General features: G+C 40.6%; 1 protein-coding gene across 4 annotated transcripts in view; it reads left to right on the top strand.

Annotated features, from left to right (window-relative positions):
• The window catches only part of gabrg2 (gamma-aminobutyric acid type A receptor subunit gamma2), a 60,610-nt gene that overhangs the window by 24,664 nt on the left and 19,358 nt on the right, over positions 1-16,588 (top strand). For all 4 annotated transcript variants that reach the window (XM_049591745.1, XM_049591744.1, XM_049591743.1 and 1 more), the window contains exon 6: positions 1,177-1,314. In XM_049591745.1, the coding sequence (XP_049447702.1) occupies positions 1,177-1,314 (138 nt within the window). The remainder of the gene's footprint in view (positions 1-1,176; positions 1,315-16,588) is intronic.

The following is a 16,588-nucleotide window of genomic DNA, read 5'->3' as shown; positions in this document are numbered from 1 at the left end:
CATTCATTTAAATTTGATGAAAGCCATGGATGTTTTCAGAACTTTGAGGATCGCTTGATGTACAGTACATGAGCTCAATCTCAGAGGCAGCAGGCGGAGCACTGCGCTGCAATTTATCACGCGGCATATTTTCTCAACACGTGCCACAAAGCAACAAAGCATTGCAGATTTTCCAGTGCAACCTCTTTTGCGGTGATTTTGGACACATGTACTTTTAAGCAGACTTCAATGACATATACTGTATCATTTTAATTTCTTAGCTGTAGCCACAACATGTTCCAAAGTGAATTCACGACACTGAGCTCCATGAGCATTGTTGTTCGAGCTTCTCAGTAAGGACACTGAATCAATAATTTGTCCTGGACGCACTGCCAGTGAAGGAGCAGACGGCCTGCCTGTCTGCGTGCCCGGCTGTAATGTGGCAAATGGGCAGATCCTTCCATCCCCTGCTCCTCTGAGGTCCAGCATTACTGGATGTCTGAGAGCACTTTAGTAATAAAGCCATTTAAAGTTCAAGCTGAGGAAGTTTCATTTGCATTATTCAAGCCACTCAGCAGCACACAGCTCATCACTTGACAAAAGACAACACTAGACTATTCACAAGATAAGGAGCCCCCATTCCAAATTCAACTTAGTTTAAAGGAGGCTTAACTGTGCCTTTTTATTCACATTTGGATACCAGACGTAAATTCAAAATATCATTTGATTGTGATAATGCATCTGCATTGTCTTAAGTGAATCCATATCAGACATCTAAGATTGTTATTTGATTCTCAGAAGCAGGGAGCATCCTCTCAAGGAAACAAAATTACTGGATTCAAACTCGTAGACAGACGTGGATCAATTTTGTAATTTTTGCTTTTAAGTCAGCTGAGTGTTCCAGAAAAAAAAAAAAAGTTTCACTCCACAGATGGACTGCATATTTTGTCAGGAGTCTGTTATGTAATGGTTCTTTCATGAAAAGGTTTATTTGCAAGCTAGCTGACTGTGTGTATGGATTACTCTGAAATAAAACAGACTGTGCTCTGTGCTTTTGTTTTATATTGAATGGCGCTTCAACATGTTGTTTTAAATAGCAGAGAGCTTATCCAAGGAGTCAAGCCTTAAGATATCTTCTGAAAGGAATGAATTTTTGCACCAAGCTAAAGCTCCATGTTTCTGTTCTGTCCTGTTCAGATGGCTACCCCAGGGAGGAGATCGTGTACAAGTGGAAGAGGAGCTCAGTGGAGGTTGGGGACATCCGCTCCTGGAGGCTCTACCAGTTCTCCTTCGTTGGCCTGAGGAACACCTCTGAGATCGTCAGGACTGTCTCAGGTAAGAAAACACTTTGATCTAACATGCCTTTTTTCCCTCTACATGTCTCCAGTGAGGGTTGACTGCATGTTCTTTGCCGGTGACACACTGTTTGTGTCATAGGACGGTCGAATGAGTGACAGAAGTGATTTCTTGAACATGCAGCAACAGAATCGGGGACTCCACAGGTGCTGCACGACACAGCATTCATGTTGAGCATGATATATTTAATCTGATGGAGGCAGGAGCGTGCAGGCAGCATCACCTTAATGTGATGATACGGTGGAGTGAGAGGCATTATTATTATTATTATTATTATCGAGCTTAGCCGTGCATGCCACTGACTCTAAACACATTATAAACTAAAGTGAATTTCTCTCTCTGACTCTTTCAAAATTGCCATTTCTCTTTCAAGGCTGACCTATAAGCAATCACTGCTGATGTGTAGACTGGTCTGACTCGTGTCTGTTGCTAGGGGTTACCACATGAGCTTGACTCAGGACAGGGACACGACCTGTTGTGATTTTTATCCACCTTTTGTTCTCACTGACTCATGTACAATCCACAGGGGCTGCCTACTGCATTCATATATCGCTGTTATCGCTATTATAAAAAAAAAACATTCCGCGCAATCACTGCCAGGTTAGGAAACATTTGAGCATGCTCCTTCCACCACCATAAAACCTCAAAAGGACCCTCCTTGGGTGTCTTGAACTCAGTGTAGGTTGCCACCCCATCCTCAGGCTGCAAACTTTCATTCCTTCATTCCTGGAGTCCTCTACGCCGGTGACAAATGTGACGATGGGGTCGAGGTTCGACTTGTGTCATTGATTTTTTTTTTTTTTTAAATAAAAAGGAATTGAGGCTTAATAATAGTGATTTAGATATCAAAATGTTACACATATACTGCACATCTTCTTTATGTTTTATTGTGAAAAATAAAAAAGATATTTTTATTCTCAGATGCCTGCACGCATGTAGTTCATTTTTACCTTTGCCCGTACCCATGAATTAATATATATACACATTTTTACCCGTTACACAGCTTTGTCTTGGCAGCTTACCCAACCTGGTGCAGGACTCTGCTCTGACATATTGACTGTCTCACCTTCATTTATTTCCTATTCCTCTACTGTTACATTTGTGTCAACTGTCCACAATGGCATGCCCTAACAAGAGGGGATGGATAAATAATGTGGTGCCGATTAAATTACACAGAGGACATTGTGCATCATTCATGCAGTATATTTATGGTGTACTGGCTGCGTTCCATTCACAAAGATGGAGGAATATGAATATTTGCTCGAGGAAAAACAGGAGAGCCACTGTGTTTGCATGCATATGCTTGTTTGTTTACATTTATATTCATGAGCTGTCGGTAAGTAATGTATGTAATGTTCTGCAAGGAATTATATGTATTCTTTACGCCTGTCTGTGGTGTGAATCGGAGAAAGCCTTCCCACAGAGATTAGCTTTGGCCAAAGGAGAGTTCATTCTCATTAGAGCAGCTGCATTATCCAGAGGAACTGACAATAAAAGATTAAAATAAGGGTCTATTATATATGTACAAGTAAAATATACGCTCATGAATCCCACAGTTAAATTGCTTGGAAAGAAATACAGCCATCTCAGCAATTATTTGCTTAAATTTGCAACTTTAAAGGTGATGAGAAAAGAAAAGCTGCCATATGTTTCCCTATAAACACGGTCATAGACGGGTTTACGTACTTCAACGCAATCTTCTTTTTATGAGATGTTCAATTCATCCAAATCTATCTGTGATGTGAATATTGATCAGGGGGAATGGATGTTTTTGGTTGTTCTCCATTTGTCTATAATATACTATAGGCTGAAAAGCTACAGGAAGTTAAGTCATTGTTTCAGATGTGTGGCAGTAGGGTCATTATTCTGGCTTTCAATTGCAGCTCAGTATGTCTAGTCATTAGTGCTTCCCTTTCAAAATAAAAGCCCAGGCTGTCTTGTGAGAAGTATTATCTGCACTGTAGTGAAACAGGCAAATAGTAAAGTGAAAAATTACCATATAGAGTTTTGATCTTTTTCAACATGTGAATGAGTGTTTTTGGCGATGCAAGTGTAGGGGTGTCAAACATACAAAGGGCCCATTCCAGCCCACTGGATGACTTTGCACACCTAATAGTGATGCACTTTTGAAGGCTAAGGGGTGCCAGGTTTCAGGAACAAGTGAAACAGTGAGTAGCTTTCTTTATGTAAAATGCTGCTTCAGAGGCCTCTCCACGCCGACCAGAGTACAGTCTCACTTTAGTTTTGGTGTTAGTTTGGTGTGGTGATGTCAGGATTACTACACAGGAGTGGAAATGTTTCGAAAAATGCATGTCGTGACAGTGAGTAGTCAACTTACTGAACGTGATACCGAGGTATATTGTTGAAGCTGGATTTATTCTTCTGAAGACATCACAGGCTGTTTGTCATCTGATTTGTAAATGGATTAGTGTTTTTAATATGTACTTCTTTAAACAAGAAAATGGGGAAAATTTTGTGTTTGTAATTTATAGGATATTACACAGTGGTTTTGCTGGTATGGCCCACCTCTGATCAAATCCGTGGCCCGTGAAGAAAAATGACTTTGACACAACTGCTATAAAGATATAGTAGAATATTGGCATCCTGAGCAAAAAGTCACATTCCCTCTGTATGTGTTGTAATCCAAGCCTTCCTGTTCTTCGTTGTGGTATACAGTCCTGTCACGCATGCATATTAGTGCACAAGTCCCTGTGTGTGTATATCCCACTGGCGAGCTAGCTCAGAAGGCGGTTGCCACTGATAAGGGCAACATATTGTTGCAAAAGGTAGCGCCTACCCTCCAGTTCCCCCCAGGTTAACACAGTTAGCTTAGCATAGTTGCTGTCATTGGTGATGTTCAAAATGTTAGCGCTGTTAGCTGCTAGCTGCCGGCTCAGCCACCTCCATGTTGAGAGCTGTGTGCAGACAATCTGAATCAGATACTGAATCATAGATACGTTGCATACAGCTTCTTTAATGTTCAGCTTAAATGGGATAGCTGTGGAACTCAGAGGCAATCCTCCCCTATAATCAACAGTTAAGTTTAAGGTAATATTGTGTTTGGAGTGTTTGCTTTGCTCTGTAATGGTTACAAACATATCTGTGACAGAACACCATGAACCATCAGCTTCTGTAGTCAGCACATTTTAGAAATGTTTGATTACATAGGAATACATACACATATGTACTGCACTGGCCTTTGCAGTGTAGTTTATGATTTTAAATATTTGAATATATATAGTCAGCGGACGCACAGAATCACGTTAAGGTGAAATGCTCACTTGGCTGACAAACCGAGCTCCATGTGACACAGAACAGAAATACGCTTTTATGGAAACGCACACAAAGTAGCCAAGGGAATAACCAAAGTCACCCAGTCGTTCAGTAATTCGCCGCAGTTCAACAGAGTGTCACTGCAACGTTATGCTCACACACACACACACACACACACACACACACACAGGGAGGGTTGTGGTGTGTACGGTGCATGTGCGTTGAGAGACCAAATGCTTGAACAGCAGTGGTGCAAGTTGATTAAAAGATAAATAATAAAATCGTGCTTGTAAATTTTCTCTCTGTTTAAATCAAAACATTTTTCAAGTGACAACATAAAAAGGCGATCTGTGTAGGAGGGTGAGCTGTAGTGGAGAATCTGCAGCGTCCTCTGACTCTCTCTCTCTGATCTGGTTTTGTTATTTCCACAAACAGCCATCTGCTCTCTTGTCAGAGCAGAGAACCTTGACTGTGGCTGAGAGACCTCTTGTCTCATTTTGCAGTCAGTTTGGGTATCTGACCTGCTTCAAGATTCATGAACACAACATCTGTCTCAAAAAGCACTCAGTTAGGGCCTTATAATTACCCAGTCATCTCAAGCACTCGCGATGCAGTGCGTAGCGCTCCTGAAAGGTGTGCTGGAAATGTCAGAAATATTCCTTAATGTGCTGCATCATTATCAGCTTCTTCTGTGCATTTTAAATATAGACAATCATTATTATAATAAACAGTTGTGGTGGTGATTTAGATGTTTCTGCCTTATTGCTTTGATCGCTGAGATGATAAATCCACTTCTCTGACAGTATATCATTCTAATTTTTTCTGCAGTAAATTCAATGAAAATCTTGCTTGACGATTCATTTGGCTTTTAAAGTTGCTTCATGGTTTCATCTCTTGGTATTTCTAATTAATTATGAAAGTCAAATATGCATTCAGATTCATATAAATAGTAGTGTTGGGCAGTAGCGTCACTACAAGTAGCAACATTACAAATTTAACTACATTTCTCAGTAGTGTGGTGGTAGCGTCAATATTTTCTGAGTCAAATAACTTTTCAGTAGCGAAGTTAATTAATTGAGTAGCTCTTTTTACCAGGAAAAGCTCTGAAGTGCAGCTGCCTTTTTCTGCAGAGGTCTGGATAAAACTAAGGATCACTAGAGCACTCGGAGAGCGCAGACCTCCACCAAGCAGCTTGGATTTCCTGCCATTTTATTATTTTATCCACTTCGCTGTTCAACCGATCGCCACCAAAATTTTATCATCTATTCCTTGTGCCATTATCAACCTTTCCTGAAAATTTCATCAAAATCCGTTCAATACTTTTTGAGTTATTTTGCAGACAAACAGACAAACAGACCAATGCTGGCGAAAACATAACCTCCTTGGTGGAGGCAATAAAACTGAGGATAAGTAATGTGACTGACATCAGCGCCACACCAAGGTTTGTAGACGAGGGGAATCTGCTTGCTGCGGCACTATTGGCTTTTCTTGGCAAGACCCGCCCCACTCTGCCTCTGATTGGCGACATTGCACTTGTTGACAATCTCTCATGTGTCTTGCCCATAGACTATAGATATTTAGTGGATCTGCAGTGGACACAAGAGAAATAGACACAACAAGGGCCAAGAAAAGAGCTGGAGAGACAGAGAACAGGATTAAGTAGGAAGAGAGGACAGAGACATACTAATGTTATCTGCATTTCATGTTCTAATGTCTCCCAAAAAAGAAAAGTTTTAATTTAGGCTTGTTGTTTTTTATTGTTTATATACTGTCTTTTTTCATAATGGTTTTATTGAATGAAAAATAGATTTTGGATGTTTTTGAATTGCTGATAAAGCCAGAGAGCAACTGAAAGAGGCCAGGACAGAGAAATGCATGAAGTAGGAAAAGGAAAGAGGAGGAAAGAGAGCGAGCGATGGGCCCACTGATGATGTCGTGTCATTGGAGGACATGTCCGAATGTCACAAAGTCTTTAAAAAAAGAAGAAAGCCTTTTTTTGCCTGCCTATGTGTTTGACTGAGATAACACTGATTTGACAAAGTAACACAAAAATAAAAGTAGCTTTGCAGGAGCAAGTTATTTTTTCCATTTTCTCATAGCTTAGCTTGCTGCATTTCTCTAATGATAGCTTCAATGTAGTGAAATTTCATTTTGATTTAGAGTAACTAGTAGCTTAGGTCACTACATTTTCCAAGTAGCTTGCCCAACAATCCGATCCACTTTATTTATATAGCACAATTTTAACAAACACAAGGTTTCCAAATTGCTGATAGAAATGTTAGACTATTACAAGAATTTTATTACTTATCATAATTTATCATATCTGATATGTATCTGATAAGTTTCCCTATTTTAATCATGTTATGTGAAGCAATAAGGACTGAATCTTGCGTGAAAGGTAGAATATAAACAGTCAAATACAAGTAGTTGTGTTTTTTTTCTTAGAAAAATAAAAAAACAATTTTTCATTTTTCGTGTGGCTACATCCTAAATGCTATTAACATGCCATTTAGTACATGAAAAAAGTATGAGAAATGTTTTTTTAGTATGTACGGAACCTGAGTGTGAAACCAATAGCACATAAATTGCAATTTTTTTCCAGTGAATTATCAAAGTATGGAAACACTGGATACTATACCTGCATAAATATCCCACAGTGCAATGAGGTAGAGGACAGCGTCCATAACAGACAATAGCGGACAGCAACCGAGACAGCTTTGTAACGTCCATAACGCTTCAATATAAGTGCAAGAGGAAGATTTTATTTTGCTAGGCGTAAAACATTTTTAAAATATTTTTTTAAATTGCTGGTGGAGCTGATGTTGGCACGGGTTACCATAGTTACGCATCTCCATTTGGCAAGGAAGCTCTCAGGAAGCGACATGCAACTGTTTATTTACACATAAGTGTGTCAAATGATGGTACACATATGGAGGATGTTGTGCATAGTATAGTGTTCCAGACGTAGCGCTAGAGCAAAGCTTGAGCTCTGCTGCTGTATGACTGCTAAACAGTAGTGAGTAGGAAGACTGTCCTTCAACCATATGACCCTGGGCTCAAGCTCCCATCTCAGCATCAGCTGGTGTGTATCACACTGTGTCGTCCCTGAGTGAGACACTGAACCCCTGCCAGCTAACAGTTTGTGTGTCTTACTTATAGGTAGTTACAGTTATTCTATAGAAACAAAGCTTTTCACAGCATTTCAGTTCAAGCGCTGTATGCTGAATCACCATCAGTTTAACAGAATTGAAATGGGTCAGGTGAGGCCACAGAAGGACACATAATGATAAGCTAAGCAGACAGGCAGGCAGGTGAATTGGCCGGATCCAGGCAATGAAGACTGCAGCAAATAGTCAGAGGAAGAGATTCCCTCTCATTCTATGAGACAAGCCAGTCTCTCCCAGGCTCAACTTGTCACAGCGCTACTCTCACGAATTAATGTATCTGTGCTTGTATTCTCCGAGTATCTTTTTTTTTAATAAAAAGTGATGCATGATTAAAGAGCGATTGAGTGATATTGTAATTGAAGGGGGCCGGGGCGGTGACATGCCATCTGCTGCTCTCATGCAGTTGTGCTGCAGCTTTTTTATAAAGGCTATGTCTGTTTTTATTTTGTTCCTCTTCTCTCCCTCAGCCACTGTCCAAAGGCTTGGTCTCTCAACATGTCACTTCACATCAGAGCCGCCTGTACTGCCTGGAAGGCTATACCTGCATTTATAAAAACAGACACACACACACACACACACACACACACACACACATTTGCATGCACGCACGCCATCTCAGGCCGATAAAAAAACACATTCACTGTTGCTTATGACAAGCAAGGACCCTTGAAAGGACGCCAGTGGACTAGAAAGAAGCTAAAAAGAGATGCAGAGGATTTTGAAGGCAGGACAGCCAAGGCACACTAGGCACGTTGGGTACAAAGCTACCATTGCTGTTAAGTTAACCTCAAAGTTAACCCCTCAGTGACTGGGTTAAGTTTGATGCTGGGAGCTGTGTTCTCACCCATCTGCCAGGTTTGAGTTTGGGGATGAACATCATAGTGCAGACAAGGACAGAGAGGAAAGAAAGAGAGAGCAGAGGGAGGAGGAGGTGAGGACAAATCATAGAGAGGGGGGATGGGAATAAAATGTAAAGGGATGATAGTTGTGGGGTTTTATTGGTCCTGCAAAGGAAAATTACAGAACAGAAGCCATGTTTCCACTTTACAGAGGTCGGGATGTGAGGCTTTGAGCAAAATGTGTGGATTTACTGCAGCTAAGGTTACATTTTGGGGACTTGTGTCTCAATAACTACATAAGAAACATTATATAAACCTGCTCTCCAATTGGGTTTTTGGTAGTTTTGCAAGCAAATGATCAGGAGATTAGAAACAGGTTTACCTTTCTACCTTTGACTCTGCATTGCAGTGTGACTTGGGAGCTGGAATATGTAATGTGTGTGCATGAGGTTGAAGTACACTCTCAGAGCTCAATAAAACTAATGTTAGTTTTTATTAGCACCTAAAGTATCAATGGCCACCTATTTGCATCCAACAACAGCGCTGTGGTTGCATTAATACATTATGGATGCATGTGTTTGATAAAAGAAGATGTATCATGAGGGGAGTACCAAGATGAATGAGTGATTTGTTTTATCAAGAAATGGGTGATTAGTCATTTTGTCCAAAGCTGCTGATTAATGTAGCCAGCGCGGTGCATTTACATTAACTACCAAATACTATCGCAGGGATCTCTCTGAGGCCGTTAACCATCTTCCCAGCACATTAGCGGAACAAATGAGCTCAGAAAAGCATCGCTTAGATTGCCAAGGAGCTTTTCCTTTCGAGCATAAAGGGAGTCAATGCTATTTGCTGTCTTTCTTCCTTGTTTTGTTACTCACTTTTGTGGGACGTTTGGATGTTTTAAGCAGGGCAGGAGGTGCTTAATTTGCCGCCCTTTAAGCCAAGCACAAATGCGTGCTACATGGTACACATCTGTGTGTGGCTGACAGTCTTCAGAGTGCTCTGGTCTGCGCCTGTGTCCGCGAATTAATGCATGCTCCTATGTGTCCATTTGTTTGCATGCACATTTCAGTGTGCACTCTCCACTGGATACGAGTCTCCTTTTTTTTTCTCTACGTATTGAAAGCTATTCTTAGAGTGACCTTCCAAAAGCCATGCCGTGCAGCCCTGTTGTCTGTGTGCGCCCGCCTGTGTGATTCAGTTAGAGTGGAGAAAGCCCAGGGACACATCAGTGGCCCTCTCCCGATTACGGAGCTCCACAGTTTGCAGATGATTCTTTGATGGGGCGAATCTGGAGGCATTATGGTTGAAAGGAATTGGCCCGACGAGAGGGAAACAGTCAGCCGAACAAACACATGAACGCCCATGCACACGGTGTGTGTATATATATATATATATATATATATATATATATATATATATATATGTATGTATAAATAAACACACTCATGTAAGCGCAGTCACTCTCTGACATGCCAAAGGATTCCCCTTATAGCTTGGCAGAGTGCATGGCTGCCCTATCTTTAGGCCCTTGGTGCTGCGACTGGGGACTTAGATCATGATACACACACTTGATACACAAACATACTCATACATGACTAAAATAGACAGATCTGCCGCATCTTTCGTTCTGATTTGGGTCCATATATCATATATATATATATATATATATATATATATATAAAGATTTTACTTTTGGATCAGGTGTTTCTAGAGGTGTGGACTCGAGTCACATGACTTGGAACTGAGACAAACTGGAGTCACGAATTTGATTACTTTAGACTTGACTTGACAAAATTAAACAAAGACTTGCAACTTGACTTTTACACCAATGACTCGACAAGAGTCTTTTGACTTGGAAATACTGGATACCTTCCCCCAAGCCCAAAGATTAAAAAGTATGATTTTTTTCATGTGTGTTTTTTTAAGTGTGCCATGAATCAATTTATTTCCAAAACCAGCCAAGACTATTTACTCCCAGCAAGCTGCCTAATTCCCAGATCCACTTTGTTTGAATCAATCTCACAGCATCTAGTCAAGTTTTAGGAGAGAACCAAGAAGAGCTAACATAACGTTACTGAGCGCTAGTTGAAAAAATTACGCCAACATTTTTTTTGTTCATGTACAAAAACTACTCAGCTGGTCAACGCAAATTTAAATTACAGTATGAGACACATGTGGGTTGAAAATGACAGTCAAAGACACAACAACTTCCTACTTCATTCAACATTTGTTGAGTTGCACAAACAGTAAGTCAATGCCAAAATTAGCATAGCTAGCTACCTTAGCTAACAGTAGCTTAACAGCTAAGAAACATATTAACAAACTTGTTTTACAACTAAATGCAAATTTTAAAGAGTATTCATGATATTTGTAAGTTTAATAATTGGCATTACATTTGTTGAGGAGTGCATTATGTTTGCTTAGGAATTCAAACTCAGACTTTAGGACTTGGAAATTGACTCAAAACTTGCCTGTCTTGAATTCTGACTTGAATGCAAAGATTTGAGATGTACTTGAGACTTGCATAACAATGACTTGGTCCCACCTCAGGGTGTAGCTATGATACATTTTATCAAGACTGTGTTGCTTTACGATTGCACTGCCAAACAGGAAAGCTGTACCTTTAAGGATATCCACTTAAAACAGAGGTGCTCAGACATGACAACATGGTCTTGGCGTCAGGAGGTTTATGAAATCCCCCAGTGGTGGAGTGGTAACATGCACGCCACATATGAGTTCCATAGCAAAAATCCAAAGCAAATTAAAGGGAAAATGTTATCAAATTCCTCAAAACGGAATGATGCCACAGAGGCATGGATGCTTGTCACCACCTGCCTGGTTTAATCAAGAAAAGATGGAGGGGAGACAAAAAGCAATAAAACCAAAATGCCAATAGTTTTTTTTTATTGTTACGGAGACATTGCATCCCTGATCAAATAAAGCACCTGTGAAAGCACAAGCATGTTGTGTGAAATTATTCCAGTTTCCAATGCATAAATTGTCTCGATGAGTAACCCTTCATTCTGAGAATAAGTCACCAAAAATGTTAAAAGAAAAAGAAAAGTGAGATTGAGGAATATGTAGATGCAGAGCAAAATGTTCAAATATTACTTTTTGCTTGTGTTAAAGGTTTTTCAATCATGTTTGTGTCAAGCATTTCAGAGGCACTGTTGTGTGCATTAAATCCAGTTCAGAGACGAAACTGTAAGTCCTAATGTTCCTGAAAAATCCCTTTAGAGAGTATTAAATCAGACATATGGTGAAAAAAACTACAACATAGGCACAGTAAGTTAGCCATGACATTATGCTGTATATGAAAACAGTAATTTAATCACAGTAATAATACGCTGCAATTTTTTTTTTTATCAGACGACGATCACTCCGTCTTCGCTCAAGGAAAAAGGTTAAGAAGCGCTGAAACAATCCATTAGCCGTGGTGCGACTCTGTTGCTATAATAGCTGCTCTCTCTAATCTCTACCCCCCACACACACACACCCCACCCCACCCTTCTCTCTCACTGTCTCCGTGTGTGTGTTCTCCCTCTTGCTTCTGGGTGATAGTTGTGATGGGCAGGAGTGGGAGGAAAAATGCTCTGACTCAGCCAGAATCCTCCTTTTGTGAAGTTAAATACCAATTTACACTCCTCCCCATCCCCCCTCCCATCCTCCACACACACATACACACACACCCTAACCCGCCCCATACACTGAACAGTATTCACATTAACAAGTGTCTGCTCTATACACCCCCCCACCACCCCTCACCCCTTCTCCCTTCTTCCCTGCTCACTCTCGCAAAAGAGATGATTTTTATTTTGTGCCCCGTGTATTCCTGTGTCCTACTTTTTACACCCCCCTTCCCCCTCACCTTCTCTCCCTCTGCCTTTCACAGTTGACAGTCTAATAAGCTAGTAATTAAAACCTGAAAACAGAGAATGGTGATAGGCCATAGGAGAAGAGATTGCTTTGGGAAAATAAGGCTCTTGTTTTCCTCCCCATCGACCACCACCTGCATATAAAAGAGCGCCTGTGGTGCACAGCAGAGCAGCACAGATTTAGAGAAATAGATTTTATTTTTGTCTTTGTGAGACTGTCGGCGCTCTGTGTGTTCGGTATAGATGTTTGTTCTTTTTTGGACGACCCGCCATGAAGCATACAGGGATATGGATTGAAGACAGTGAGTGAAGGTCGAGAAATAGAATAATATCCAGTGTCAGAGGCAGCCCACTGCTCCACTCCTGCAACTTACTTCACCTTGATACGTGAATGTAACCGTCCTCCTGATGTAATTTTTTTTTTTTTTCAGTGACAAACCTTTCCACCGCGCAGCTAACTGTAGCTGCAACATGAGTTTCAGAGCGATAAACTAGGACACTGGAATACATTGACTGCAAAATTAAAGTCATCTAATTTGCAAGAGAGAGGAGAAGGGGGGGAGCGAGTGGACGTAAATAAGTGAGGTTGTTGCTGGTTCCTGTTTTTGGTTGAGATGCCAGTAGGCAGAGATGGAGGTCATGGGGCGGAGAGATGGAAGTACAAAAAAAAAGAGGAGCGAGAGAGAGAAAAAAAGAAGAGGATGTTCAGCCAATACCAAAACAGGTCAAAGCTGTTAGAGATGCTGTTTCTGGAGGTTTGTGTCCTTCTTGACTTCTGCTGGTGCAGCTGTCACTCTGAAACATCATTCACGCTATAACAGTATGAAGCAGTGGAAGGGGTTGAGGAGGTCTTCGCTTTCGACAAGGGGAGAGTGGGTGACTTTGTAAGTCTGAAGGTGCGGGATGGGAGATAGTCATGAATACTTGGACTAATAATACTGCTCCTGCTGGTACCACAACTATTTTAGTACTACTGTTATTGCTAGTACTACTAATGTTACTGCTGCTACTAATACTACATCTGCTTCTGATAGTAATGTTTCCATTACTAGTACTTACAGTATCACTGTATCTGTAGTGCGAGCCCGATCACGCTCAGAAGTCGGCGAAATCAGATGCTTGAGCAGTGACTCGCAGCTTCACACACCAACAAATAAAGGTGTCCTTAAACTTCGACATGATACACAGCTGGCTGCCTTTATGGTTTAACAGTGCCTGGCAGTGTCGAGGGGAAACATGGTGGGACAAGTCAAGATGGTGAAAGTCCGACTGGGGCAGGCGGGCGGTAGGGGTGGTGAATGGGTCCAATAAACACAGACTTTCACCCGAGAGAGTGTTGTTTGTGTCCCGTAAGATTCTTAAACCAAACCCTGTTCTTTTTTCCTAAACCCAACCATGTGTGTTTGTTGTTGCGGTGTTGTACCAACATAGTGCGTTTATTTTGAAAGAATACAATGCATGTAACAGGCAGAACTTGACACGGTGTCCAAGAACATCAACAACCAAGCATCCAGGGTACCTTGCATGTTGTATGTGGACGTGGAAGGTCCATGACCAAAAGTCAATATGTGATGAGGTCAGAGTGAGAATGTGTTGGTAGTGCAGTATTGGCATGTGGTTGCAACAACTTTGTCTTTTTTTATACAGTACAATAAATAGTGATACTTTATAACAGATCTATGGGAAGGCTGTTTGATTTTTGGTCAATATTTAAACATTTTTGGTTTTGGTCAAAGCGGCCAAGTCATGTGAAGTTGCCACACTGGGCTCTGGGATAATGTGACAGTCAATTTTCTATATTTCCTGAAATTTTACTACCAAAACAAACCCCACAGCTCCCATTGGGTCAGACGTAGAGGGTTCAAATTTTACACAGGTGTGGTTGACAAGATGTAGAAAGCAGAGACAGTTGTATGCATCGTCTGGCATAAAGCATGTCCGACTTACTGTTATTCAAATATGAGTTATCATAGTTTGTTTGAACTGATGTAGTTTAAGTTGTGTTTTAGCCACATGCAAACTAAGCAAATTTTCAGAAACTAGAAGATGTTACCTTTCAAATGATGCCTCATACAAGTATTTGGGCTTTACAGTGCTTCTGTCATATGCTTTTACATTTGGTTATGCCAAATAGGACAAAATTCCAAAAGAAAACAAAAGTGGGAAATAATAGACAGGATAACTGATGACGTAAATAAGTGGTAATTGCCCCTACTGTGCACTAAAAACAGACCAGTGTTCGACATACTCGAAACATATTACTCAGGAACTATATGTAAAAGTATGTAAGTATAATCAGACAAGTGCACTTAAAGTAAAAATACTCAGTATGCAGAATTGCTCCTTGGGTCGGCTGTGGTTACTGTGTTACTGAGTAGCAGGTGGCACCGTGTGTGGTAGCCTCAGCCACCAGTGTGTAAATATGTGTGTGAACTAGGGGTAAATGTGACATGTACTGTTAAAGCACTTTGAGAGGTCAGAAGACTAGAGAGGTAGAGCTGGAGCTGTTTAACATACTGTTGGAAGATTCATTTTTAACAATGCAACCTATTTTATTTACTGATCACATATTTTGTATGTAAAATATCTGCAAAGTAACAAATAAACTACAGCTGTCAAATGAATTGAGATAAGTTATAAAACAAAAAAAATAAGTACAGTATCGTCTTGTGGAAATAATAAAGTATAAAGAAGCATAAAAAAAGAAGTAGTCAAGTAAAGCACAAGTGCCTCGAAATTGTACCACAGCTCAGAATTTGAAACAGACACAGCACAAGCCTAGAAGCACTAGATAGCTGCAATACACAAATACCTGAATAGGGAGTGTATATCGTAGCTAGTGTGTAGTTCAGAGAAGGTGCGCTGTATTTCTGTTCAAACTGTTGTTTTAAAGTGAAACAAGAGGGCTCCTTTTCTCAGAGAGTGCAGAATGATGGATTGGAACAGTTATTACTGTTGCCTAAATGGAGTTGTACTGTGCATGCTCACATCTGCATGCACACACACACACACACACACACGGACGGACGGACGGTCTCTCCTCTGTACCCTGTTGAGACGGCCGGAGCTGGTTTAGAGGCTAAAAGCGTTCAAAGTTGATGGCACTCTGCGGAGAAATTGTTCCAAGGCCAAGCCCTCATTGCTCAATAAATTGTTATAAAGTTTGGTCCTGGATACTCTTCCCACTCAGCTTATTGGCCATGTGCAATATCCTGCAGCCCAAGGTTTTAAAATAATTAGCTCTACGAAATGAGGAGAGAGTTGTGGAACATCTTGTGTCTGATAGGATGAACCTCAGATTGCAATAAAAACAGAAGGAGCAGTTTTCCATGAATCATAATGACACTGTGCAGAACATCACCTGAATTCTCCGGCTTTTTTCGCCTTGTTATTGTGGTATTAGAACTCTGCAGATTTAATATGTATATGTCATATATGGCACATGATATTACTTTGCTAAGCCTTAAAAAGAACATGCTATATCTGCATATTATGCTAATACATGTCACAGATACGATAACGTACAGAGGCCTGTTACCAGGAAGTCAGGCAAAGGCTGTGGTGAAATTAATTTTTAAGTCATGTAAGCTCGGACTTGGAAATGTATTACCTTCTATGAAACTGTCCATGAATCCGTATGAGGGGATGCATTGTTAATATTCATGCTGGATAGCTGGGATCACGTATGGAGTTAAGCCTAAGGAGCACATTTGCACACAAGGCTTACTGCACATGTGTTTTTCTGGCAGTGCTGTTTTGGCAAAGCTTTGTGATTACTCGTGAGGTACTTTTTTTTTTTTTTTTTTTTTTTTAAAAAAAAAGCTACTTAGTGTGAGTGTGTACAGGCATAAATCTGTCTGTAGTTTTGGGCGATTCATTCAGTGTGCTGAATATGATTAATTAGATTTCAAAGCTTAAAACCAGGGATCCAAAACTCTAATCTGTAATAGCACTAAGCCATTGGCAATGAAGTGGGGGACTGATTGTCTTGGCTTCTACAGTGTTTGTCTGAGCTCATCCATCGAATTTAGATTTAAATGACATTGTTGCTATTGTAAAGAACAGTACATTATGCCATTAGGGCTGGAAATCA

This window comes from Epinephelus fuscoguttatus, linkage group LG12 (assembly GCF_011397635.1).
Source record: "Epinephelus fuscoguttatus linkage group LG12, E.fuscoguttatus.final_Chr_v1".
In the NCBI taxonomy this organism is placed as follows: domain Eukaryota; kingdom Metazoa; phylum Chordata; class Actinopteri; order Perciformes; family Serranidae; genus Epinephelus; species Epinephelus fuscoguttatus.
Note: the sequence above shows the minus strand (reverse complement) of the source record. Positions and strands in the feature narration are given on the sequence as shown.